Source organism: Oenanthe melanoleuca, chromosome 3, assembly GCF_029582105.1.
Source record: "Oenanthe melanoleuca isolate GR-GAL-2019-014 chromosome 3, OMel1.0, whole genome shotgun sequence".
Lineage (NCBI taxonomy): Eukaryota > Metazoa > Chordata > Aves > Passeriformes > Muscicapidae > Oenanthe > Oenanthe melanoleuca.
In genome coordinates this window covers 923,954-951,153 of record NC_079336.1, presented here as the reverse complement: position 1 = coordinate 951,153, position 27,200 = coordinate 923,954, and the positions used below count along the sequence as shown (strand labels likewise).

The 27,200-nt window shown below is 51.5% G+C and overlaps 1 protein-coding gene and 1 pseudogene across 1 annotated transcript in view; both read left to right on the top strand.

Annotated features, from left to right (window-relative positions):
* LOC130250764 (interferon-induced very large GTPase 1-like) overlaps positions 1 to 25,227 on the top strand; it is a 30,471-nt gene extending 5,244 nt beyond the window's left edge. Inside the window, exons 2-4 of the mRNA XM_056486791.1 lie at positions 16,671 to 16,859; positions 17,910 to 18,012; positions 18,112 to 25,227. Of these exons, the coding sequence (XP_056342766.1) occupies positions 18,114 to 22,724 (4,611 nt within the window). The 5' untranslated portion in view covers positions 16,671 to 16,859; positions 17,910 to 18,012; positions 18,112 to 18,113 and the 3' untranslated portion in view covers positions 22,725 to 25,227. The remainder of the gene's footprint in view (positions 1 to 16,670; positions 16,860 to 17,909; positions 18,013 to 18,111) is intronic.
* Positions 57 to 10,723, top strand: LOC130250762 (interferon-induced very large GTPase 1-like; annotated as a pseudogene).
* Positions 25,228 to 27,200: the final 1,973 nt, after the last annotated feature.

Below are 27,200 nucleotides of genomic sequence, written 5' to 3'. Positions count from 1 at the left end.
CACTCCTCAGCCTGCACAGTATTCTCCCTAACTCAGGGAGGTCAGTGCACATTCACACACAGTAATAGAGTTACACACGCACTCCTCAGCCTGTGCAGTATTCTCCCTAACTCAGGGAGGTCAGTACACATTCATACAGTAATAAAGAACAAGAACAGCGCAGTTCTGCCTTTTGCACCAAGAAATCATTTGTGAATTTCTGAAGACAGAATCCTCAAACGAGTATAGGAATGCTTTTCACCTAGATGTGTGCAGTTTGCAGGAAATCTGAAATGCCCCCATTGCTTTCTAATCTGGCTCACCCTGTCGAGGTGGCCAGCTAGGTGCAGCTGAGGCAAGATGTCCTTCCCCTGTTACAGACTACACACAACCAGCAGCCCTTCTGTCTGTCAGAAACCCTTCTGTCTGTCCGTGACACCAATTTATGTCACGATCCGCTCAACCCAAGCAGGAGTTGTGATGGTTCGTTCAACCCCAGGGTGCAAAAGACAAAAGGCAAGAGACTCAGGTTAGTTTAGCAGAAAGCAGTAATGCAGTTTATTGTGTGCTAACAATCAAGTTATCAAGTTTTGTGAGAGAGAGAGAGAGACAGAGAGAGAGAGATGAAGTAAAAAGGGGAGAGAGAGGCAGAAAGAATGGGATATAGCTACCAACAGACGGGACACATCCTCGTAGCCGTCCAATGAGACAAGACGCATCTTCAATCCGTTGGGGAGAAAGAGATCTCAAAGTCTTCTTTAAGAAAGTCACTTTTTATAGTCCTTTTCCAAAGCGAGTGGCTTCTGGCCAAAAGGTGGTGAGATTTATGGACTATTGTATGTGGAGATCGTAGCCCCATGATGCAGGTGCGGGGACAGGGTGCGATAACCAGTACCCTGCAGCGCACCGTGACAAGCACCAGGCACAGCTACAAACAGTCCTTGGCCCGCAAGCATCCACCTTGGCCAGGCCAGAGCTCCAGTTCAGGGCAAGTGGTGCAATCTCAGGTCCCAGCATCTGATGATGGTCGTGAGGCAGATCAGAGCACACAGCCCCTGCTCAGGTTGCCGAAATCTGTAGGGATTTCCAAGGGAAAGTTGCCCCTGAAGTCTCTGGAAGGGGCAAGAGCCCTCAGATCTCTAGGTGAGTCCAAGCCCCTGGGATCAATACCTGTGCTGGTAAGAGTGTTTCGGCCTTGGTGAGATGGAGTCTGAATGCTCAGAAGGATTTTTTTCACGGAATAAATCTGTCCAGTATACCAGTGAACTCAAACTGGGAGAGTTCTCAGCGTTGTATGACAGTACCAGAAAACCCAAAGCTTTCAAGGCAGGTGCCCAGCTGAAGGTTTGATGGCTCTTTTCCTCCTGTCACCTAAGATTTGAAGCTGACTGGATCTGGGCTGGCTGTGACTGAGATGGCCACCAATGGTCACTGGGCTGACGAGACCCTCTGTGCTAATGAGCAGCAGATCACAGAGGGCACCTCTCTGAGTGAGTTCCCAAAGGCTCCAGTCTCTCGTGAAGGGCCACCAGGATGCCCCAGGCACAGCTGTGGGCAGCGACAAGGTGGATTTTCCCCCCGAGTGTGCCAGGAAGCAGCTCCTGTGTCACAGCCCCAGGTGTCTCCTTAGACTTGAGATCACCTCAGGAGGACATAAATGTGGTCTGGAACCAAGCTCTTTCTGATGCCCGCTGATGTTCTTAGAGGTTTTCATGGTTGTTTATTGTTTCTTATCTCAGGAATGCTTTGTCCAGTGAACAGCTGTCTGCTCGCCAGATGTCCAAGGCAGAATCTGCCTGAGAAAGGCAGGACTTATCTTTTATAATCTAAATTACTTACTAGGCATTTACAATTGACTCCCAATGCACTTCAATCTTATAACATGGTCCAGCTTTGTCCCCATCCAATCTGAAAGTGCCAGCATGTCACCCAGCATGGATGACACGGAGAAGAAGGAGAAAGAGGTATACCCCGCCCCAAATCCTCCATCTTGGCCATGAGCCCCTTAATATAACCACTCTAGAAATCTACCTATTCTGCATTCAAACAGCCTAATTTACGCTCTATTTATTTTTGCAGCTTGCATTTCTTCTCTCAGTGTTGGTAAATTGTTCCAAGGAGCTAAATCCAGCCCCTGAGACACCAGGGTCTCATTCGAGGGTCCTTGGGGACCCCGCCAGGGAGGGTCTTAAACCTCCCAGGGAAGCCAGAGGAATACTCTGGATTCCTACACTCCTAGAAAGAGGTGTGAGTGGGGTGAGAGAGGGGCTGTGCTGGCAGCTGGAGCAGGAGCAAAGGTCAGAGCCCGTGTGGCCGTGCTGAGCATGGGGGGTATGTGCCTGTGGGGTGTGGGGTGCCATAGGGGGAGTGGAGTGTGTGAGCACTGCCTCTGGGTGCTGGGAGCAGCAGGCTGGGCCAGACAGAGAGCAGGGCAGCCGTGGGGCTGGGCAGAGGGTGCAGGATGCAGTCAGGGCTGTTGGGTGGGCAGAGGGGCTGTGCCAGTGCTCCAGGGAGCCAGGAATGTCCCTGGGTGTCTGCAGCTGTGGATTCAGGAGTTCAGCTGGGAGGATGTGGGTGAGGGTGAAGGCAGCATCTTGTCCAGGGGAGCTTGTGTGTCTGTTTGTGTACCTCTCAGTGTGTGTGTATGTGTATATCTGCGTGTGTGTGTCTGTGTCTCTATTTCTATCTGTGTGTCTCTGTGTGTCTATGTTGTCTCTGGGATACACACTCACCTTCAGGGTTGATCCTGCACACAGGAAAGCAGCAGGCACATCCAGGCTGCTGGAAAGGACACCCTGGCTCTTGTGCCAGCCCAGGCCGGGCTCCAGCAGCCGGGTGGGAGCAACCCCAGGGTTGCAGCTGCTGCAGAGCCTCTGGCAGGAGGCTGGGGCCTCTGACAACACCTTAGGGAAAGTCTCTTTGCTTCCTCCACAGCCATGGCCTCGCAGAAGGACACACAAGAGGAAGATGCAAAGGCCCAGCTCCTGGCAGAGGCATTTCAGAAGGAAGGACTGGATGCTGGATACTGGCTGCCCAAAGTGTCCCAGATCTTGGGAGTCAAGTGCAGAGAAGCCCTGCAACATCTGGAATAAAAAGACTACCTCAAGCTGGAGTGTGAGGTACGGCACCCCTGGGAGAAAAAGGCACTCCAGAAACTCCTGAAAATAACAGATGACAAAACAGCCTCGAAAGAGCTGCAGAAGGAGCACTTGGAGAAGACAAAGCAAAGGCAAGAAGTGGCCAAACAAGTCCTGAAAGATCTGGCAGAAATGCGCAACAGTCACAGCCACAAGGATGTACTCAGGGAGCAAGCAGAGACTCTGTGGCAAACCATGGAGATTCCCAAAGAGTTCTGGCCATCACCAAAGAAACCCTTGGCAGAAATGCTGGAGAGCATCCATAAGCAGCTGGAGCAGCAGCAGGAGTTGTCAGCAGGCAGGAGGGAGAACATCCCTGACACTGAGGTGCTGAGGCGGGCGTCGGGGGGACTGGCCCTGCAGGGCATCTACAGAACCAGCAGAGCTGGAGATGTGCTGGCAACACGAGAGCAGCTCCTCAGGGTTCCTGAGGGATTCCAGCTTGCCGGTCCAGAGCATGGATCAGTGCTTGAGAGGAGGGAGTTCTCCTCCTCTGCAGCAGAATCCACTTTCACCAAGTCCATGGAGCAGCTGGGCTTCAGCATATGCTTTTCGGCCAACTCTGCATTATGGCGCATGAATCTGGGAGTGGATGCAGGTAGGAGCAGCTCCTCACAGTCCCAGGACACCCACCAGTCCCACTCTGAGCAGAGCTACTTCTGCACCACCAAGTTCCAGTACATCCCCCTGGCCTCCTGCTACTTCCAAAGGCATCAGCTTCGCCTCTCGGATGCGGCTCTGCGGGAGCTGCAAGACATGGAGCAGAAAGAAGACAACCCCAGCTTTGTGAAGATGTGTGAGAGCTTCTTCAATAGGTTTGGGTCCCACATAAATCAGGGTCCCCTCCACTTTGGGGGGATATTCTGGTGGAAGGCATCCACAGAAGGATTCCGAACTGAGCAGCAGGAAGAGGTGAAGCAACAAACGTCTGAAGCGCTGAATGGGTTTGTTGGGGCCAGCTGCAGTGGCTTCGGGGCCAGTGGAGGAGGGACCCTGGATGTTTCCAAATCCAGGTCAAAGCCTTCTGTCCATGGAAGAGCCACAGAGAATTCCCTTGCAGCCATTCAGCTCTATGTGGTCAACACAGGGGGCCCAGCAGACACAACTTCTCTTCCTCAGTGGAAAACAGGGCTCGTGTCTGATAACACAACGTGGTGCGTTATCGACCGTGGCTTTCAGCTGATCCCAGTGTGGGATGTCATCCAGTACAATCACTGTGGGGATTTTAAGTCTGTTGGTAAGATGAGAAGAGCCCTCATGGATGCGTACGAAGTGCTGACGAATCAGAGTGTCGGCACCATTTTTGGAGAGGATCTGGGCAGTGCAGTGCAAGAGGGCAGAGATTTCAATGCAACTATAAAAGGCATGGAAATGGAAGCGGCACATGAGGAGTACGTGAACCTGAAGGAGCAAGATGCTGACAGAGCTGAGGCCTCCCTTCTGCTGACAGGTCTGACTGTGACACCAGAAAGTCAAAAGCTGTCCCCTGAGCAGAAGAGGGAGCGTTTAGTTTTCATGGAAGATGACACGAAAGGTTTGTGGTCCACACAGATAAAGAACCTCCTCCAAAAGCATCGTGCTGGCACAGACTGGGAGAGGCTGGAACAGGACTTGAATTCCTTGATCAGTGGCTGCTTGGATGACAAATGGGATGAACAGAGGATGCAAAATATACTCAGAGATCTGGATGATATTTTTACAACCCATGAGCCAGCCAGTCAGCCTCAATCCAAGTCAGACAGCAGCCAATCTAAAGCAAATGAAGCCATTGCGGACCAGGAGTTCCTCCAATTGCTCAAGCGCCTTGGACTCGAAAATCACTATCCAAGAAAAATGGGTATGGGTGATTTCCACACCATCTGCAAGATCTCTCTCCAGGACAGCCAGCCCAGCAAGGACAAGGAACTGCCATTCTACTTCTTGCAAAAGCTGTTAAGTGTGGATTACCAGGTGAGGTACCTCACTTGTTGGGACGACAACAAACCAGGCCTTGCACACCTCCCAAAAATCAGGGAGCAAAAGGACAAACAATCAGACGCCTTTGAAAACGACCTTCATAATCTGTTGGGAGGAGCCTCAGAATGTGCAAGCTGGGACTGCCATGTGCACCCGATGGACCTGCAGATGGCCATTTTCCATTGTGCTGATGACTTCCTGAGACAGACCCTTGCAACCAAGCTGGCCTTCTGCCAACTGGCACTGCCTCTGCTGCTGCCCAACCCCTGCACTTCACACATCGAGTTCCCGCTCTACGCCCTCAGCCAAATCCAAAGGAGCTGGAAAGAGACACAGAAGTCAGGAAACCAGGCCCAAACAAAGAGTTACAACAACAAACTCATCTTCCAGGCACAGACTCCAATCGTGTCCTTCATCCGCATCGGCAGCTCGGCCTCCTCTTCCAAGTCTCAGCTCCTGAACGCTCTGCTGAGCAAACGCAAACACGACACTTTCTTTCACCGACACTGCAGAGGCAGCACCAGAGAGCGTTTGCTGATGGAAGGGGTGGTGGAGATCGCCTGGTACTGCCCTCGTGGAAGCCCTGATGACACCTTTGAGTGCTGTGTGGCTTTCTGTAACCTGCATGGAGATGCCAGGCATCACGGAGCACAGCTGCAGTTCCTGCAGGACATATCTGCTGTCAATGTGGCTCTTGTGTCTGATTCAGAACAGATGGACAACAGGGGGAAAAAGCTTTTGGAGGACCTTCAGCAGTCACAAAGGCCTTTGGTTTGTCTTCTTACAGAACAAGAGAACGCTGCAAGTGGACAATTCAGCAAAACCATAACAATAGGGATCAAGAACAGAAATGAAGCAGAACTGATGGACCAGATCACCAAAATTATCAGGGATCTCTTGGAAGGGTATAACCCATGTTTCAGCCTGGACACCTGCGCAGACAAAGCTCGCCAGCACGGATTCGTGGTGGATGCAGATCAACCCGCGTGTGTGACAGCCAAAGCAAAGGCAAAGGAGCTGGTGGACCTTCTGAAGAAAGAGAAGCTGTCTGAGATCAAATCCCAGCTGCTGCCACTTCAAGGAAAACTGTGGTACCAGTGGTGCAAAAAGGACAAAGAACTCACTCGCCTGGAGGAGAAGGGGAACAAGAGCATTGAGCATCATCGCAGCCAAATTGAAAATGAGAAGAAAGCAATAAGAAGAAAGCAACTTGACCAAGCTTTCCCTCTCAACCCGCTGATGAAATCATTCCTTGGCTTTCTCCATGCCCAGCCAGCAGATACCAAGAAATACTTCCTGCATTGGATGAAGGTCTTTATGGATGAGCTGTCCTGTGGTCGCCTTGAAGAACTGAGGAGAGACTATCACAGGTTATGGACTGAAATCGTGACAGAAAAGAAAAGCAAGAAAAAACCTAAGGTGAATGCTGTGTTTCTGAGCAGCTTGGCTGCCATCTCTGACGAAATCAATGATTCATCCATCGGACTGGAGCACCTCCTGAGGGAAACAGGGCAGATTTATGAAGCTCTGGAATTAATGAAGTCCAAGAAAGACAAATTTGCCAAACTGCCGGAAATTGCAGCAGAGCTGATGGTTTTGGGGTATCCTGTGGAGCTGATGGATGGGGACACTTCTTACCTGCCCTTGCGCTGGGTGGGAGCAATCTTTGACAGCTTAATTGAGAGGCTGGGGGACAAACGAGTGTTTGTGCTCTCTGTACTAGGCCTCCAGAGCACAGGCAAGTCCACCCTGCTGAATGCCATGTTTGGTCTGCAGTTCAACGTCAGCGCGGGGAGATGCACCCGCGGAGCCTTCATGCAGCTCATCCCACTGGGCGAGGAGCTGCAGCAGGACTTGGGCTTTGATTTTGTGCTGGTGGTTGACACAGAGGGACTTCGTGCCATTGAGATGGCCAACAAACAGTCCCTGAACCATGACAATGAGCTGGCCACCTTTGTCATTGGTGTCGGCAACTTGACTGTGATCAATATCTTTGGAGAAAATCCATCAGAAATGCAAGATGTTCTCCAGATCGCTGTGCAGGCTTTCCTGAGGATGAAGAAAGTCAATCTTTCCCCAAGCTGCCTCTTTGTGCACCAAAATGTGGGAGATGCAACTGCCAAGGAGCAGAACATGGAAGGACAAAGGCGTTTGCAGGAAAAGCTGGATGAAATGACCATGTTAGCAGCTCAGCAGGAATTCTGTGACATCTCCTCCTTTAGCGATGTCATTGGCTTTGATGTGAACACCCACATTCACTACTTTGCTCACCTGTGGGAAGGAAACCCCCCAATGGCACCACCCAACCCCACTTACAGCCAGAACGTTCAGCAACTCAAGAGCAAAATTCTCCAGGCTGCCAAGCAGCAGCCGTGGCGCAGCATTTTGAAGCTCTCGAGCCTGAAAGATCGTATTGGTGACCTGTGGAATGCTTTGCTGAATGAAAACTTTGTTTTCAGCTTCAGGAATTCCCTGGAGATTGCTGCGTACAGGAAACTGGAAAGTGCCTTTAGTGAGTGGACCTGGTGGCTGAGGAGCCACTTTTTGGATGTCCAGATGCGACTGAACAACAAAATTCAGAATGGGGACTTGCAGAATGTCACTAGAGAACACCTTGAAGGGCTGGTGCAAGAGACAAGTGATGCCATTGAGAAAGAAGTGGAAAAGTATTTCAGGGAAGACAAAGACCGTGAAACACTGGTCCAGTGGAAATCAAGCACAGAGCTGAAGATGAAAGAACTAAAAGAGACTCTTCTTCTTGAAACAAAAAAGAAATGTGAGAATCTTATTGACTTCCTGTAGCAGCAGAGGAAACTAGATGCAAGGAAGTTGGAATACGAAGATGAACTTTTAAATAGGAGTAGGGAGCTGGCTGTGAGTCCAAACGGGAAGAGCCTCAGTGAGAGAGAACTGAAGAACTACTTCACTCGTGTCTGGAACACCTGGATTGCTGAAGTCTCCCGTGCTGCTCGTCCACCTGAATGGGTGGATATCGATGCAGAAATTGAAGATGTCCTTCTAGAGCACTTTAAGGAGCCAGGTTTCCATGAACGGATCAGGTCATTTTCCAAAGACAGAGGATTTTCTTTTGACATGAAGAAACACATCATGCATAAAAAGTATTTAGACTTTATCCCAGATAACAAGAGCATTTACACTTCTCATGTGAACAGATTTCAGCACCTCAAACTGAAGGAGTTCCTAGACTTGACTGAAGAATCCAGGAGCATTTTGAATGCTGATATCATAAACCTTCAGCACATCACAGATGACATCATAGCGCGTGTGAAGGCAAATATTGATAAGAAGGAGCAGGATAAACAGGATTACAGTCAACATTTTTTTCATGAAATACTCAATATAGTGCAGAGAAGTGTGGAGTCTGTCCCCAGCAATGAATAATGGACTTTTAACAGAGAGTACAGTATAGATTTGTCCCTGTATCTGTGCAGAATGGCAGCTGAAAGGTTCAAAGCCATGCACGAAGCATTCCAAAGGGAAAATGATCCAGTTGTGTACCTGAGCAGCAAAAGAAATAATTTCTTCCAATGTTTCCAGATTTCCTACCAATGAGCTGCTTCAATCACTACTTTTGCTGGTTTCCTTTGTGACAAAATTGAACCAGCTCTTTGCAAGGCAGTCTTTGAGAGGACAGCTAAAGACATTGCTGAGGACATGGAGAGCAAATTCCCAGACTTCAGGGGCAATAGAGCCAATCTGGAAGTTTGCATTCTGAGATACCTGGCAGAACAAGAAAATTTTGAGGATTTCAAGTAGTACCTTATGTCTCCAAAACAGTTTTTTCAGAAATACATTGCGATACAAGTTCAGACTTATTGTTCACATGGGAGCAGGAGACTGGAGAAGTTTTTAGATTCCTCCCTTAATCTTCTGTATCAAAAAATCCTGTCAGCTGTTTCTTTATCAACCCAAATTGTCAAAGACAGGAAAGACAAGAGAAAATCTCTCTTTGGCTGGATGAATTTTGCAGGGAACTGACAGAGGTAATCAACTTGCCCAGAAGGGAGCTGAAGGTCATTGAGCACCAGGTGGTCACAGACATTAAGTTCCTGAGCAGTACCATGGTAAAAGCTCTTCTTGACATGAGGGACAGGCTCAAGGCAGAATTTCCTGGTAATGACTTGAGCTCATTTTCAAGGCAGCCTCACACCATCCTAGCAGAGCATTTTTCAGGGTGCTGGGAGCAGTGTCCCTTTTGTGGAGCTGTCTGCACAAACACCATGCGGGATCACAAAGGAGACCATCAGCTTTTCTTTCATCTCCCACAGGCTTTGATGGGAACCACATGGCATGGGACAGACCACCTGGTCATTGAAAATTGTTCCAGTCTTCTTGCAACTAAGCTCAAGTCCAAGTTTGATGACAGCAAATGGATCTCTTACAAGAGATACCCTGATACAGGACATCCCGTTTCCACTTGGAACATTCTTCCTGATTCATCCACGCAAGTGTACTGGAAATGGTTTGTGTCTCATTTCAGGACACAGCTGGAAGATTTGTACAATGGGAAATTTCACGGCAAAGGAGAAATCCCTGAGGATTGCCGGAGAATTACCAAGCAGGAAGCACTGTCTGAGCTGGAGCGTAGTTTGGTCACATCCATGGGAAGGAAGAACCACAGTGGCTTTGCAGTTTAGGAGAATTTTGTAACCATGCTCTCCACATAATGCAGTTACAGTGACAACGCTCTCAAGCTCAATGAAGACAATGGTATCCAATTGTTCACAAATTTGTTGAAACAAGGCACAATGCTACAGCAGTCACTCAGCAATCTCCTCGCTTCATGAGAAAACCAGAACCCTTCTGCCTTCTTGCCATAAACATTTCCCTCTGCTTTGTCCTAGAGCCAAACCAAAATCCCTCCTTGCGGCGATTGACCTTGTGGCCAAGCCTGAGCACAAGGGCCAGGGCAAAGGCAAAGGCAGCACTGAAAGCACCCCTTGGCTCAGCTGCTGTGAGACAAGGGACAGTGTCCCAGAGACAGTTTTCCTGCAGCAAGGAGCTGTCCTACTAAGAGAAAGGGCTGTGGGACATGAGGCCAGCTTCATGCTAGCTGCAAGTTGCACTGCTTAGCTTTTGGGTGTCATCCTTCCCTCCCTCATTGCAGCCTCCTGGATCAACTGAGGCTGTTCTCCCAGCAGGAGCTGTTGTGTCTCTGGTCTCAGGAAAGCAGTAACACGACCGCCCCAGGGCTCAGGCAGTGCTTTCACTCCCTGTCTCCAAGGTGCTGTGTCTGTGCCCAGGGCAGCCGCTCCTGCTCAGGTGCCTGGGGCTGCTGCCCTTCCCTCCAGCCCTCAGCCCCTGCAGGAGCTGTTCCTGCCCTTGGCCTTGCTGATGAGCAAAAGCCTTTGGAATGCCCCATGTGCAGAATCCTGTGTGCCAGCACCTTCCTCAGCAGCCCTCGGGGCAGTGCTGGTGCTGTCCAGGCAGGCTGGTGGCACCAGAGCCGTGCTCTGGAGAAGGTGGCACCAGCTGGCTCTGCCCCAGGGAGGTGTGAGGGGCTTTTTCTGTGCAGGTGCTGCAACCCCGCTGGAAATGCCAGGGCCAACCCTCCTGGAGAACTTGCTGAAGGGCTGCTTCAGCTTCATCCCCTGCATGGTCTGCTAATAAAGGAGTTCATTTGGACTGTACTGCTCTGTGTCTCCTTTGTGTTCAGTGGAGTTACAGCTGGGGCTGAGTTGAGCTTTGTGCTGCAGACAGGCAGGGGACAGGGTGGTGGTACTGGAGCAGGGAGTGTGGCAGCAGAGGCTCTGCTGCATTCAGGGTCGCTTCTCTAGGAATGGATTCACTGTGTGCAGGGACAGCAGAGAGGGCAGGAAGCCCTAAACCACAACATCTAAGGAAACCAGTGGCAGTGGCAGGTGCCAAGGGAGGCAGCACTGGGAACCAAGCCTGGCCTGTCACACTCACAGAGGACTGGGAACGTTGACCCCAGTGAGGTTCTGTGCTCTGGAGCTGCTCAGCTGGGAACCTGCAGGACCAAAGGGGACAGGGCCAATCTCTGCCAAGCCCAGCCCTGGCCAAGCAGACCCAGAGCCAGTGACAGGAGCCAGAGCTGGGCCATGTGAGCGTGTGCTGCAAGGGCTGAGTGCCAGGGACTGGGGACACCTGGGCTGGCAGAGGATTTGGGCTGACTCCCCCAGCCAGACTGGCAGTGGAGGTATCCCTGGCCATGGTGTCACCTCCTGGACTCCATGGGATCAGTTTGCTGCTATAGAAGTATAGGGGTCCCAGTTCAGTCTTTGGGCTTCTCAGTGAATTTTTTCCTAGTATCATCATAAAGTTGTTTGTGGGGGGGGGGGGAATAATGGATAGCCAGTTGTTAATTTTGCTAGTTTTGAATTGAAACCAAACCACAGAAGTGATTTTTCTGAAAGAAGCTGCTGATAAATCCTTACAAGACCTTGTAACCCTAAGTCTTGTTGCCGCTGTGCAGGGAGTCCAGTGCCGGTCTCCCCAGGCTGTCCAGGGACTGTCCTGGAGAAGCATCCAGCAGGGGACAGCTGGGAAGGCTGAGATCTCCTTCTCTTATAGGCAGCTCCACACAGTACACATTCCTCCACTTACAGCACCTCCACATAGCACTGACTCCTTCTTTCCAGTCTGCATCATGAATATACATGCATATACATGGGGATGTACCCAGTTGATGGATGTGCATAATTGGTGAAGATCTCTGAGGGTACTGGGGTCATCCTTAAGGGTAAGCTGCTGGGGCACAATGGTTCTGTCATGGATCTGGAGACCGAGGTAAGTCCAGAGGCTGGTGTACTGAAATTTGTCTTCACAAATCTCAAACCCAGGGTCCTCTAGGGCCTTAATGGTTTTTGGTATAGTCATCTGAAGATAAGTTTTCACCAGCGCACAGACCAAGATGCCATGCATATAGCGATGGATTGCGGCATCTGGGAACAGGCTTCTGATGGGGGACAGGATGTGGGTGACGTACCCTTGGCATATGGTTGGGTTGTTCTTCATGCCTTGAGGAAGGACAAGCCAATGGTATCTTCTGAGTGGGGCTTGTCTGTTAAGGGAGGGAATGGTGAAAGCAAATAGAGGGGCATCCCGGGGGTGGAGCAGGATATTGAAGAAACAGTCTTTGATGTCTATGATGGCAAGCATCTGGTCCCAGGGGAACATCACTGGTGAGGGAAGTCCGGGCTGGAGGGGACCCATGCCCTCAATGGTTTCATTGATCTTGCCAAGGTCGTGGAGGAGCCTCCACCTTTCCAACACAAAGACAGGGGAGTTCCAAGGGCTGGTGGTTTGTGTTATGTGGCCTTTGGCAAGATCTTCCTCCACAAAGTCTCCCAATTCTCACAGTTTTACTTTTGAAAAGGGACACTGCTTAACCCACACTGGGTCCACATGTTTTCAGGCGAGCCAAGAAATAGATGGTTGTGTGCACTCCTCAGTGACCCCAATCAGAAATCCCAGTTGGGGACTGAGATACCCCATTGGGATAGAAGGTCCCTGCCCCATAGGATGATGGGGGCCCTTACCCATACTCGTGTCTTGTTCCCAACTCAACAGAAAAAGAGAAAAAAAGCAAAAAATACCCAAAAACAAGTGCACAGAAAGACTGAGTGTAACTTACAATCCTCGGTTGGTTGGGCCGTAAGAAAAGTTGCTGGGGCAGGGGTCAGGCCTCTGGTGCGATCCTCAAGGCTTTTCTCCCAGGTGGTAACTGAGGGTCTTGGAGTGCCTTCTTGGATAGCTGCTGCTACAATGCCGCGGGTCTCCAGAGGAGTGACAATCTGATGGTGACTCAGTCCCGCCCCTGTTATGGTGCCACTTGTAGGCGGCTAGGGGATCCGTGGCGGGCTGTTGCTTCATCCCAGAAAGCCACAACCTTCCCAGAGAGAGGGTCCCGCAAGGGGCGGTCTTCTAATGGCGGTCTTCTGGCAGGTCTCCTAGCCACCAAATAAACCTCAACAAGTGGGCAGCGCGTGACTGCTACTCATCAGGTCTCAGTGAGATCAGCTCAGTGATTTCAGCTCTGCTTGTATGGTTATCCCAGGCCAACTCAGGGAGAGAGAGGCATCGTATGGCAAATTCAACAGAGCTTCCTTTATTACCCAGCAGCTCCGTGAAGGGGTCCAGGGATGACAGCTCCCTACTGACCAGGGCAGAGGCTGGGGTTTTTATGGAGGAAAGCATGGCTGGTACCAAAGGGGGAAAGACCACTGGGTTACAAAAGATTAATATTTGTACTAAGGCATGGTGGGATAACTGAAACCCTTGGGATAGCTCACCATGATAAGAGAGGATGTGCCTACTTAAGGAGCATCTCTCCAGGAACTTTGAGATAAACCAATCACAGCCCATTCAAGGGACATCCCTCCAGGGCACAGCTAGGGCAAGCTTACCTGCCTCCACAGCTTCCTACAACTTGGTAATGTAAGTCCCTATCAGGAGGAGCAAGCCTCCTGATGGGGCTTCCCAGGCTTATTCCCCATACTGGCAATCCCACTGCCTTACACACCAGAGAAATAGAAAAGAAAAGCAGAAGACCAGAATAGAAATCAGCACGCAGAAAACCCCAAGTTGAGAATTTACAGTCTTTTTTGGGAAAGGCTGGGGCCCATAGAGTCAATAGAAATCAGCAAGGAAGAGGTCAGCCTCGCCACAAACTGTAAGGAGACTCATTTCAAAGGTGTATCTCTGAGGAGACTTATAGAACCTTTTCCCGCTCAGGCCATGCTCCTCCAAGGGAGTGCAGAGTTCCTGTGTACAGGGCTTATTACCCTCCACATCTTGTGAGTTCTGAGCCATGCTGCTCCCAGGGAAGAGGGACAGGATAAGGGGAGATGGGCTGAGGCTGGGCCAGGGCAGGCTCAGGTTGGACAGCAGCAGCAATTTCTCCAGGGAAAGGGTGCTCAGGCCTTGGCAGGGGCTGCCCAGGAAAGTTTGGAGTGCCCATTCCTGGAGGTGTCCAAGGAAGGGCTGGATGTAGCACTCAGAATCTCTGGGCTGGGGACAACGTGGGGACCAGGCACAGCTTGAACTCCACGTTCTAGGAGGCATTTTCCAATCTCAGTGATCCTGGCATTCTGTGCCTGGAACCCGCCTGCAGCAGGGAATTCTCTGGGTGTAAGAAATATCCCTTTGGAGCCAGGCTAAGCTAACCTGGGCAGGGAGGGACCAAATCCATGCTCTGCAGCTGATGTGTCCCAGCCCTGCCTGGCAGGGGCTGAGGCTCCCCCTGAGGCCGGACAAATGCCACCTGTGTCTGCTCCAGCACTTGTGACTTGTCAGCCTGGGGCAGGGGGTGGCTGGTCCTGGCAGGCTGGAGGTCTCCATATCCAAACTCCAGAGCTTGTTTGGAGGCTGTGGAGTAGGATTTGTGTGTCCACATCCCAAGGGAAAAGCACTGCTCTGGTTGGGTGTTGAATGTCCTCTGCCAAACCCCAGTGCTCTGTTACTGTCAGGTGAGGGATGTTCCCTGCCAAGAAAGCTGCAGCCAGGCACTGTTGCTGTTTTTCATCCTCTGCTGGAGAGCTGTCCAAGGAGGGTCAAGGTGGATGATGTGGGGAGCCACCTGGGACAGTGGACGGTGTGCCTGTTATGGAATAGGGCAGCCACTGCTTCTCTGGGAATTCCATTCTCACAGATCTCCCAGGGAACAATTCCTTCATAATATCTCGTTCCACCCTTCCAAAGGGCAGTGCACATTCCTTCATGTTCTATCTCACGAGGCCCTTGTCCAAAGCCCTGCTCCTACTTTTTTTTACATGTATGCATATCCAATTATCACAGTTTACAATATTATAACCTGCAATCAGCAAAGAGGTCTTCAATAGACGAATGGTGACTGTGAGGCACCTGAATCAGAGCTGGCGTAGAATTTGGACCATACTTCGATAATCTGACTCCAGAAAAGTGGTTCCACTTTCAATTTCTGCTGCGTTCAAAAGCCTGATTGCCGGGAATTACCCCGCTGGATCTGGAGCCATTGAAGCCGCACCCACCGGAGAGCCAGGGCTGCATAAAGAGGGGCTCTGCTGGACTTGTCCCATCGCAGGAGCTGCGGGACACAGAGGAAAAATGTAACTGCTTCTGCTGTCTCTCATGGACTCAAAGAATCATTAACGTTGGAAAAGACATATAGCACCATCAAGCCCACCTCGCATCAAAATATTTTTCTCCCCAAACCAGGCAGCAGAAGTTTCACTTTCACACTGCTGCAGGAAAACACGTGATTTCCAGGAAATCAGTATTTCCTTCTGCGATGCCCCAATAAAAGGGGAAACAGCTCATTCTGAAATAGCCAGGCAGGGTTAACTGTTCTGGACTTGTGGCATCGCAGGAGCTGCGGGACACGCACGGACAAGGTCGGGCCCTGGGGATGAGCTGTGGGCTGGGAGCCGGGAGCAGCAGCGAGCGGGATCTTGTTGCTCTCCTGCCTCCTGTTGCGTGTGTTTGCCACGGCTGCGGAGATGGGCGGGCAGGAGAAGAGGGCTCTGAGGGCAGCGGGCGGGCGGTGTCTGCTCCGAGCGGGGGCTGCAGGAAGCCGCCTTTGCTGGAGCCGCTTTGGGGCAGCTCGGGGGAGCCGTGTGCGCTGCGGGGGGCTGAGCTGGGAGGGGGCCGGGCTCAGAGCTGGGGCCGGATGGCTGCGCTCCCCGCATGGCAGGAGCCGTGGCACTGATGCCGGGGGGCTCCTGGCCCCCGAGCCGCTCCTTCGGGAGCAGGGCAGCTCCGTGGGGATGAGGGGCACGCACGGCACATCCTGCTCTGTCCCCAGCCCAGAGTCACTTCTTCCTTTTCCTCCCCACGCACGGAGGGTGGGATTCTCCTCTCTCACAGTCTGAGCGTCACCACCCAGAGCGCTCTGGTCCCTGGGACAGCCCCACAAAGGTGTCAGTGTTCCCAGAGCCCCTTTCCCTGGGGCAGGGCTGGGGAAAACTCTCTCGGGGGGCTGTTCCCATGAAAGGGGGTGCGGGCATTCCCATGGCAGGTCCTGCTGTCAGCCTTGCGGCTTCCCTCGTTTGCTTCCAAGGAGGAACAGGATCCCGAGTTATGCCCTGAATGTGCTTAGTGCCTCTCTGCGGGCACTGACACAGTCGCTCGGGCTTTTTCCCTGTTCCTGCAGCAATGGGAAGCTGTGCAGGGACTGCCAAGGGTGCCTGGGGGCAGGATCAGGGTGTGGCAGGGTTGGATTTAATGTTGTCCAGGGCAGCCTCTGGCGCCTGAGACTGAACCAGTGCTGGCAATTCTCCAGTGGGAGAGAATTCGGGAGTGAACAGGGCTGGGACAAAAGGCTCAGGTGGACAAGCTCCAGCAGTGACCCTGAGCCAGCAGTTCCCTTCCTGAGCAGCTGCCCCACACTGGGGCTCTGCTGTCCAGGGAGCAGCTGGACATGTGCCCACCGAGGGCACTTGGTGCCCAAAGTCCCTGCTGTGCTCTGCCAGCACGCCCAGCTTTCCTCTGCTGCTGAACTGCCCTTCTCTCGAGCCAGTGGCTGTTCCTGTCCTGCTGTCCCCAGTGGAGGAGAAGGGTTGGCCTCCAGTGCTCCCTGCAATGAATCTGCCGTGCTCATGGGCTGCCTTCCCCTGACTGGCTGCTCTTCTCCTTTAGGATTTTGGGCCTTTCCTTTGTGGTGCTCTTCCTCCTGAATTCTCGAGTGGTTCCCATCTTCTTCTCCACACCCTGCCGTGTGCCCCAGGCCTGCCACTGCTGCTGTGCTGTGTCCCCCTGAGCTGGGGCCCTCGGCTGCTGGTGTCTGCTGGAAGCCAAGGCTGGGAGAACAGGACCATCTGCTGTGAGGTGGGTGAGGGGAATCAGAGTGCACAGCCCTTGCTCAGATTGCCCAAATCAGCAGGGATTCCCGAGGGAATGCTGACTCTGAAGTCTCTGGAAGGTTTCAGGAGCCCTGAGATCTCTAGCTGAGTCCAAGCCCCTGGAATCAATACCTGTGCAGGTAAGACGGTGGTGCCCTTGGTGGGATGGAGGCTGAATGCTCAGAAGGATTTTTTGCAAGGAATTAATGTCTCCAGTATCCAATGAACTGAGACTGGGACAATTCTTGCAGTTTTGTGACGCTATCAAAAACCTCAAGTGTTTCATTGTAGGTGCACAGTTGAAGGTTTGGAGGCATTTTTCCTTCTGTCACCAGACATTTTAAGCTCATTAGCTCCACAGTGGCTGTGGCTGAGATGGCCACCAATGGTTACTTTGCTGATGAGACCCTCTGTGGTAACGATCAGCAGATCACAGAGGGCACCTCTCTGAGTCAGTTGCCAAAGGCTCCAGTCTCCCCTGAAGGGCCACCAGGCTTCCCCAGGCACAACTGTGGGGAGGGACAAGGTGGGTTTCACCCCCAAGTGTGCCAGGAAGCAGCTCCTGGGAAGAGGCGTGAGTGGGGTGAGGGAGGGGCTGTGCTGGCAGCTGGAGCAGGAGCAAAGGTCAGAGCCCCTGTGGTCATGCTGAGTGGGGGGGGGAGTGTGTCTGGGGAGTGTGGGGTGCCATGGGGGGAGTGGAGTGTGTCAGCACTGCCCCTGGGTGCTGGGAGCAGCAGGCTGGGCCAGACAGAGAGCAGGGCAGCCTTGGGGCTGGGCAGAGGGTGCAGGATGCAGGCAGGGCTGCTGGGTGGGCAGAGGGGCTGTGCCAGTGCTCCAGGGAGCCAGGAATGCCCCAGGTGTCTGCTCTTGTGAATTAAGGAGTCCAGCTGGGAGGATGTGGATGATGATGAAGGCAGCATCTTTTCCATCACAGGTTGTGAGATTGAGTGGCAGTGTATGTGTGTCTCTGCTCTGTGTGTGTCTGTCTGTCTGTGTGTCTCTGTGTGTCTCTGTTGCCTCTGGGATCCACCCTCAGCTTCAGGGTCGATCCTGCAAACAGGAAAGCAGCAGGCACATCCAGGCTGCTGGGAAGGACACCCTGGCTCTTGTGCCAGCCCAGGCCAGGCTCCAGCAGCTGGGTGAGAACCAGCCCAGGGCTGCAGCTGCTGCAGAGCCTCTGCCAGGAGGCCGGGGCCTCTGACAACACCTTAGGGAAAGTCTCTTTGCTTCCTCCACAGCCATGGCCTCGCAGAAGGACACAAAAGAGGAAGATGCAAAAGCCCAGCTCCTGGCAGAGGCATTTCAGAAGGAAGGACTGGATGCTGGATTCTGGCTGCCCAAAATGTCAGAGATCCTGGGAATCAAATGCAGAGAAGCCCTGCAACATGTGGAATATGAAGACTACCTCAAGCTGGCGTGTAAAGCACGGAAGCCTTGGGAGAAAAAGGCGCTCCGGAAACTCCTGAACATAACAGATGACAAAACAGCCTTTAAAGAGCTGCAGAAAGAGCACGTGGAGAACACAAAGCAAAGGCAAGAAGTGGCCAAACAAGCCCTGAAAGATTTGACAGAAATGCTCAACAGTCGCAGCCACAGCCAGGATGCGCTGAGGAAGAAAGCAGAGACTCTGTGGCAAGCCATGGAGATTCCCAAAGAGTTCTGGCCATCTCCAAAGAAACCCTTGGCAGAAATGCTGGAGAGCATCCATAAGCAGCTGGAGCAGCAGCAGGAGCTGTCAGCAGGCAGGAGGGAGAACATCCCTGACACCGAGGTGCTGAGGCGGGCGTCGGGGGGACTGGCCCTGCAGGGCATCTACAGAACCAGCAGAGCTGGAGATGTGCTGGCAACACGAGAGCAGCTTCTCAGGGTTCCTGAGGGATTCCAGCTCGCTGGTCCAGAGCAGGGATCGCTGCTTGAGAGGAGGGAGTTCTCCTCCTCTGCAGAAGAATCCACTTTCACCAAGTCCATGGAGCAGCTGGGCTTCAGTATGAGTGTTTCTGCCAAATTTGCATTCTTGGGCATGAATCTGGGAGTGGGTGTAGATCACAGCAAGTCCTCACAGTCCCAGGTCACCCACCAGTCCCACTCTGAGCAAAGCTACTTCTGCACCACCAAGTTCCAGTACATCCCCCTGGCCTCCTGCTACTTCCAAAGGCATCAGCTTTGTCTTTCGGATGCGGCTCTGCGGGAGCTGCAAGACATGGAGCAGATTTTGGGGGTCACTGGGAAAGAAGACAACCCCAGCTTTGTGAAAATGTGTGAGAGCTTTTTCAGCAGGTTTGGGTCCCACATAAACCAGGGTCCCCTCCACTTTGGGGGGATATTCTGGTGGAAGGCGTCCACAGAAGGATTCCGAGCTGATCAGCGCGAAGACGTGAAGCAACAAACAACAGAAGCACTGAACAGCTTTGTCAGGAGGAGCTATGGTGACTTCCTGGCAAGTGCTGCAGCGGCCCTGGATGTTTCTAAATCCAGCTCACAGGTTTCTGTCTTGGGAAGAGCAAGGGAGAGATCCCATACAGCCATTCAGCTCTATGTGGTCAACACAGGGGGCCCAGCAGACGCAGCTTCTCTTCCTCAGTGGAAAACGGGACTTGTGTCTGATAACACAACGTGGTGCGTTATCGACCGCGGCTTTGAGCTGATCCCAGTGTGGGACATCATCCTGTGCAATCACTGTGGAGATTTTAAGTCTGTTGGTCAGATGAGCAGAGCCCTCAGGGATGCGTACAAAGCGCTGAAAAATCAGAGTGTTGGAACCATTTTTGGAGAGGAATTGGGCAGTGCAGTGCAGGAGGCCAGAGATTTCATGGAGAATGTGAAGGCCTGGGAAGCTACGGTGGTTGAAAGAAAGCTGTTCATGCTGATGGAGTTAAAAGACAATCTGAATGCAAAAACCAGGAACCACAGTGTGTGGATCAACATGTGCCTGTCTCACAAATCCCTGCAGGACTTCCTGGTGAACACCGTGCGGAGCTGCCAGGAGTCACCTCCAGAAAACACCACATTTATCAAGGTAATGTTGAGAAGCCTCCTGGATCCTCACATCTACTCTGTCAAGGACTTCACTGAGGCTTCCTTCATTATGCAATGGATCTTCCAGACTGCGCAGCCGCTTCCCAGACCTCCCAAAATCTCTGACCTTGAAGAACTCACTAACACACGGCGACAAGTGAATGATGACTTCCTGACAGAGACCCCTGCAACCAAGCTGGCCTTCTGCCAACTGGCACTGCCTCTGCTGCTGCCCAACCCAGGCACTTCACGCATCGAGTTCCCGCTCTACGCCCTCAGCCAAATCCAAAGGAGCTGGAAAGAGACACAGAAGTCAGGACAGCAGGCCCAAACACAGAGTTACAACAATAAACTCATCTTCCAGGCACAGACTCCCATCGTGTCCTTCATCCGCATTGGCAGCTCGGCCTCCTCTTCCAAGTCTCAGCTCCTGAACGCTCTGCTGAGCAAACGCAAACACGACACTTTCTTCCACCGCCACTGCAGAGGCAGCACCAGAGAGCGTTTGCTGATGGAAGGGGTGGTGGAGATTGCCTGGTACTGCCCTCGTGGAAGCCCTGATGACACCTTTGAGAGCTGCGTGGCTTTCTGTAACCTGCATGGAGATGCCAGGGATCACGGAGCACAGCTGCAGTTCCTGCAGGACATATCTGCTGTCAATGTGGCTCTTGTGTCTGAGTTGGAGCACATGGACAACAGGGGGAAAAAGCTTCTGCAGGACCTGTGGCAGTCACAAAGACCTTTGATTTGTCTTTTTACAGAAAAAGAGAATACTGCAAGTGGACAATCCAGCAAAACTATAACAATAGGGATGAAGAACAGAAACGAAGCAGAACTGATGGACCAGCTGACCAAAATTATCAGGGAAATCCTGGAAGGGTCTAATCCATGTTTCAGCCTGGACGCCTGCGCGGACAAAGCTCGCCAGCATGGATTTGTGGTGGATGCATATCAACCCGTGTGGGTGACCGCGAAAGCAAAGGCAAATGAGCCAGTGGATTTTCTAACGAAAGAGAAGCTGTCTGAGATCAAACCCCACCTGAAAGAACTAAAAGAGACTGAACTACAGGAGGAGCAGAGGGAACTGGATGCAAGGAAGTTGAAATATGAAGACGAGCTCTTGAGAAGGAGTAGGGAGCTGGCTGTGACTCTGAAAGGGAAATGCCTCAATGAGAGACAACTGAAGAGCTACTTTACTCTTGTCTGGAACTGCTGGATTGCTGAAGTCTCCTGTGCTACTGGTCCTACAAAATGGGTGGATATCGATGCAGAAACTGAACATGTCCTTCTAGAGCACTTTAAGGAGCCAGGTTTCCATGCAGAAATCAGGTCATTTCCTAAAGACAGAGGATTTTCTTTTGACATGGAGAAACACACCAGAAAGAAAAAGTATTTAGGCTTATTATTCCTAGATCTCAGGAGCATTTGTGATGCTGATGTGATCAAGTTTCAGCACATCTCAGATGACATCATAGCGCGTGTGGAGGGAAACATTGATAAAAAGGAACAGGATAAGCAAGATTACAGTCGAAATTTCATTTATGAAATACTCAATGAAGTACAGAGAGGTGTGAACTCTGTCCCCAGCAATGCAAAATGTATTTTTAACAGAGAGTACAGGATGGATTTGTCCCTCTATCTGTGCAAAATGGCAGCAGAAAGGTTTAAAGCCATGCACAAAGCATTCCAAAAGGCAAATGACCCAGTCATGTACCTGAGCAGCAAGAGAGAAGATTTCTTCCAATGTTTCCTGATTTCCTGCCAAGGAGCCACTTACATCACAACTTTTGCTGTTTTCCTTTGTGACAAGATTGAACCAGCTCTTCGCAAGGCAGTCTTTGAGAGGACGGCTAAAGACATTGCTGAGGACATGAAGAGCAAATTCCCAGACTTCAGGGGCAACAGAGCCAATCTGGAAGTCTGCATCCTGAGATACCTGGCAGAAAAAGAAAATTTTGAGGATTTCAAGCAGTACCTTACGTCACCAAAACATTTTTTTCGAAGTTACACTGAGAGGCAAGTTAAGAGTCAGTACTTAGATGGGAGTAGGAGGCTGAGGATGTTTTTAGATTCCTCCCTTACTGTTCTCTATCGAAACATCCTGTCAGCTTTTTATTTATCAACTCAAATTGTCAAAGACAGAAAAGACAGACAAGACAAAATCTCTCTTTGGCTGGATGAATTTTGCAGGGAGCTGGCAGAGGTGATCAACTTGCCCAGAAGTGAGCTGAAGAGCATCGAGCACCAGGAGGTCACAGACATTGAGTTCCTGAGCAGTGCCATGGCAGAAGCTCTGTATGACATGAGGAACAGGCTCATGAAAACACTGGCTGATGCTGACATGAGCTCGTTTGCAAGGAAGCCTCACACCATCCTGGCAGAGCATTTTTCAGGGTGCTGGGAGCAGTGTCCATTTTGTGGGGCTGTCTGTGCAAACACCATAGAGAACCATGATGGAGACCATCAGCCAGTCTTCCATCGCCCACAGGCTTTGACAGGACTTACATATAGGACATATTTATCTCCTAACATGGAAAATCCACTATCGCTGATCACTGATACTTGTTCCAGCCTAGTAAAAAGTGACGCCTTATTCAGAGCTCATGGTTGCCCATTGACCCCTTACAAAAAATACCGGGATGCAGGACCTCCTGTTTCCAATTGGAACATTCTTCCTGATTCATCCATGCAGGTGTACTGGAAATGGTTTGTGTCTCATTTCAGGACAGAGCTGGAAGCTTTCTACGATTGGAAATTTCAGGGCAAAGGAGAAATCCCTAAGGCGTGGCTGAGAATTACCAAGCAGGAAGCACTGTCTGAGCTGGACAGGCTTTAAGCCACATCCATGGGGAGGAAGAACCACAATGACTTTGGAGTTTAGGAGAGCTTTGTACCTGGGTCTCCACAAAATGCGGTTACAATGACAACGCTCTCAAGCCCAATGAAGAGGATGGTATCCAATTTTTCCCAAATTTGGCGCATTATGCAGCCATCACTTAGTAAATCCCCCGCTTCAGTAAAAATCCAGAATCCTCCTGCCTTCTTGCCATAAACATTTCCCTCTGCTTTGACTGAGAGCCAAACCAAACCTCCTCATTGGGGCGATTGGCCTTGTGGCCAAGCTGAGCCCAAGGGCCCGTGTTGGAGTCCAGGGTGTTCCTCTTGCTTCCCTGATCCTGGCAGGGATCTCAGAGGCCCAGGCATGGAGCCCAGGGATCCTGGGGGCTGGACTTGAGTCCCTGGAGAAATTTGCCAACATTGCAGGAAGAATTACAAGTCACAAAAAATAAGTAGAGTACAAATTAGACTGTTAGAAGATAGAAATGGTGGATTTCTAGGAATGTTTATATTAGAGGGTTCTTAGCTAACATGGAAGATTTGGGGCGTGGTATGTCTCTTCCTTCTTCCTCTCCATGCCATCCATGTTGGATGGCATGCTGGCGTCCTTGGATTGCATGGGGACAAAGTTAGACAGTGCAATAAAATTGTAGTGTACTGGAAAATAATTGTAACTATTAGGTATGTGGTTTGGAGTATAAAAGCATTTTCTTCAGCCCTAGGGCTGGGAAGAACACAGACTTTAAAAACCACCAACATGTCCTGCTGTGGGGATCTCAGGATCAGAAGACCACACAGACAGTGACAGGCCAGGGCAAGGGCAAAGGCAGCACTCAAAGCACCCCTTGGCTCAGCTGCTGTGAGACAAGAAGGGACTGTTGGAGTGTGAAACAGAGGCCTGTCTTAGTTGCTAAAGGAGAGAATGGTATGTAGGAATTGAACTAAAGTTTTTAGAGAAATTAAAGCATTTTAAGACACACAGGCATAAAGTAGAAGTGTAAGCTTTAGTTTTAAGTAAGTAGAAGTATTATTACGTTGCATAGATACAAAGCAAAAATATAAATCTTAGTTTTAAGTAAGTAAAAATATGTTTTAAGCGCCTTAAAGAGCAAAAGCCTTTGAATCTGGTGCAAAAAACAAGCTTCAAAATCAAGCTTCACTGTGAGCTCAAAAAGAAAAACAAAAGATTCAAAAAAAAGTTTCTGTGAGAGCTCAAAAACATAGTGTTAGACATTAAAAAAACATAGAAAAGGTATTGCTAACAGATAGAACTGATAGGATATATATGCAAATTAAATGTAACTTTGGTATTATAGAACCATAATTCTAATAGGTTTAGAAGAAATGCTTCATGTTTGTGTTTTTTAGCTAATTGGGTAATTTGTAAATAAAAATCTGTGCATTGGGGGAAGGCTCGCTCTCTCGCTCTCTCTGTTCCTCCAACATCATCATCATCATCACCACTACCAACACATGAAAGAAGAAGACGAAGAACAAGAAGAAAAGAATAGAAGAAGAACGACAGAAGCATCTGCCTCTACTCAGGACTCTGTATTAGATTGCAGCTTCTGCCTCAGCTTGAGACTCTGCACCAGGCCACAGCTTCTACCTCTACCCAGGATTCTGTACCAGAGAACTGCTGCTCCTGCCTCTGTCCAGGACTTTGCACCAGAGAGCTGCTTCTGCTTTCAAAGAGACACGATGCTGAAAGCTTTACCACAAACTTTATAGCTTCAGACTCTTGTAATTGAGTCTGATGTGCTCCTGTAATAAACAACTTACAGTAACGAACAACTGCTCTGCTCTTTTGAAAACACAAACCCATAACAATCCCAACAAGGGAAAGTGCCCCAGAGGCAGTTTTCCTGCAGCAAGGAGCTGTCCTGCCCAGAGAAAAGGCTGCAGGACCCAAGACCAGCTCCATGCTGGCTGCAAGCTGGGCTGCTTCGCTTTTGGGTGTCATCCTTCCCTCCCTCATTGCAGCCTCCTGGATCAACTGAGGCTGTTCTCCCAGCAGAAGCTGTTGTGTCTCAGGGCTCAGGAAAGCAGTGACACGACTGCCCCAGGGCTCAGGCAGTGCTTTCACTCCCTGTCTCCAAGGTGCTGTGTCTGTGCCCAGGGCAGCCGCTCCTGCTCAGGTGCCTGGGGCTGCTGCCCTTCCCTCCAGCCCTCAGCCCCTGCAGGAGCTGCTCCTGCCCTTGGCCTCACTGCTGTGCAAAAGCCTTTGGAATGCCCCATGTGCAGAAACCTGTGTGCCAGCACCTTCCTCAGCAGCCCTCGGGGCAGTGCTGGTGCTGTCCAGGCAGGCTGGTGGCACCAGAGCCGTGCTCTGGAGAAGGTGGCACCAGCTGGCTCTGCCCCAGGGAGGTGTGAGGGGCTTTTGCTGTGCAGGTGCTGCAACCCCGCTGGAAATGCCAGGGCCAACCCTCCTGGAGAGCTGGCTGAAGGGCTGCTTCAGCATCATCCCCTGCAGGCTCTGCCGATAAACGAGTTGATTTGGACTTTGCTGCTCTGTGTCTCCTTTGTGCTCAGGGGAGCCACAGCTGAGGATGACACCAGCTCTGTGCTGCAGAAAGGCAGGGGACAGGGGGGTGGACACTGGAGGAGGGAGTGTGGCAGCAGAGGCTCTGCTCCATTCAGAGTCTCTGATTCAGGAGCAACTTCACTGCCTGCAGGTACAGCAGAGAGGGCAGGAAGCCCCAATCCACAACATCCAGGGAAACCAGTGCAGTGGCAGAGGTCAAGGGAGGCAGCACTGGGAACCAAGCCTGGATTGTCACACACAAGGAGGGCTGAGAAGGTTGATCCCAGCAAGGCTCTGTGCTCTGGATCTGCTCAGCTGGGACCTGTGGAACAAAATGGAAACAAACCCAAACTTTGCAAAGCCCAGCCCTGACCAAGCAGACCCAGAGCCAGTGACAGGAGCCAGAGCTGGGCCATGTGAGCGTGTGCTGCAAGGGCTGAGTGCCAGGGACTGGGGACACCTGGGCTGGGAGAGCATTTGGGACGGCTCCCCCAGCCAGACTGGGAGTGGAGGTGCCCCTGGCCATGGTGTCACCTCCTGGACTCCATGAGTTCGCTTTGTTGCCACTGTAGTGTAGGGGTTCCAGTCCTGTGTTTGGGCTTAGCAATAAGTCTTTTCCTGTTATCACCATAAAGTTCTTGGCAAAGGGAATAATGGATAGCAAGTGGTTAAGTGCGCTGTTTTTTTATTGAAGCCAATCCATAGAAGTGATTTCCCTCAGAGAAGCTTCTGATAAATCTTTAAAAAGCTTAGCAACCATAAGTGTTGAGTGTCACGGTGCAGGGGACCTGGTGCTGCTCTTTCCAGTTTGCCATGACCTTCTTGCAGAGGCATCCAACAACGGACAGCTGGGAAGTCTGAGATCTCCTTCTCTTACAGGCAGCTTCACACAGTACACATTCCTTCTCTTACAGCACCTCCACATAGCACTGACTCCTTCTTTCCACTCTGCATCTGCATCTGCATCTGGCTCATCTCAAGCTGTCCCTCTCCCGGCCACCTGACAGTCCCCACACATCATCCTCTCACCATATCTGCCCCTTGCACGGCCGCATGTCCCTCACCTCCTCACAGCACAGCCAGCACACTCCTTCTCTTACTCCAGCAACTCTCGCTCTCATGCACCAGCTCGCTTACCGAGCACAAAAACAGAAAAGAAAAGCAGAAGACCCGAACAAAATTCAGTGCACAGAAAACCCCAAATTAAACAACTTACAATCTTTCTTCAGGCAGGGCCGGGCCCACAGGCTCAGAGGAAATCTGCTGGCAGGTGCTCAGCCCCATCGGCCGCTCCTCAGAGCTCCTCTTCTGCTCTCCCACGGCAGCCGAGGCTCCCGGGCTCTCCTCACATCGCCTCTGCTAAAACGCACAGGGCTCTCCTGGCACAAGCAGCGTCCCAAAGGCGGCTGAGTCCTGCAGCCACTGCAGCAGACGCTTCTCCAGGGACTCCCTGGCTACAAGCCCGAGGCCTTCGGGGGCCACTTGCCGCACTCCGGGGCTCCGCTGCTCTTCTTCCCGGGCTGCCGCCACCTTCCTGGAGAGGCGTCCAGCAGGGCATGTCCCAAGGGGCACAGGCACGTCCCTTAGCGGCGAGTGACTTCAGCTCTAGGCATTTCCAGCTCTCCTGTGGAGTCACTCTTACCGCGACACGGGGATAAAGGACAGGAGCCTCCGACAGGGTTCCACACACAGCAAAGCCTTTATGACAAGAGGCCACTCTGTGAACGGTGCCAGGGTGACACCTCACCCAAACTGTGGGGAAACAGAGATTTATATGGGATAGGCAGGGGGAGGGGAAGAGCAACAGGGCAAATAGTCTGAGGGCTCAGGAACCAAAACAAGGGCAAGGAACCAACGGGGTACAGGCTATTTACATGAAGAAACAGAGCACGGTGGGGGGTACTTTCATCTCTCTGCAGCCTCCTGGGGAACTCTCTGGGAGGTAAATCT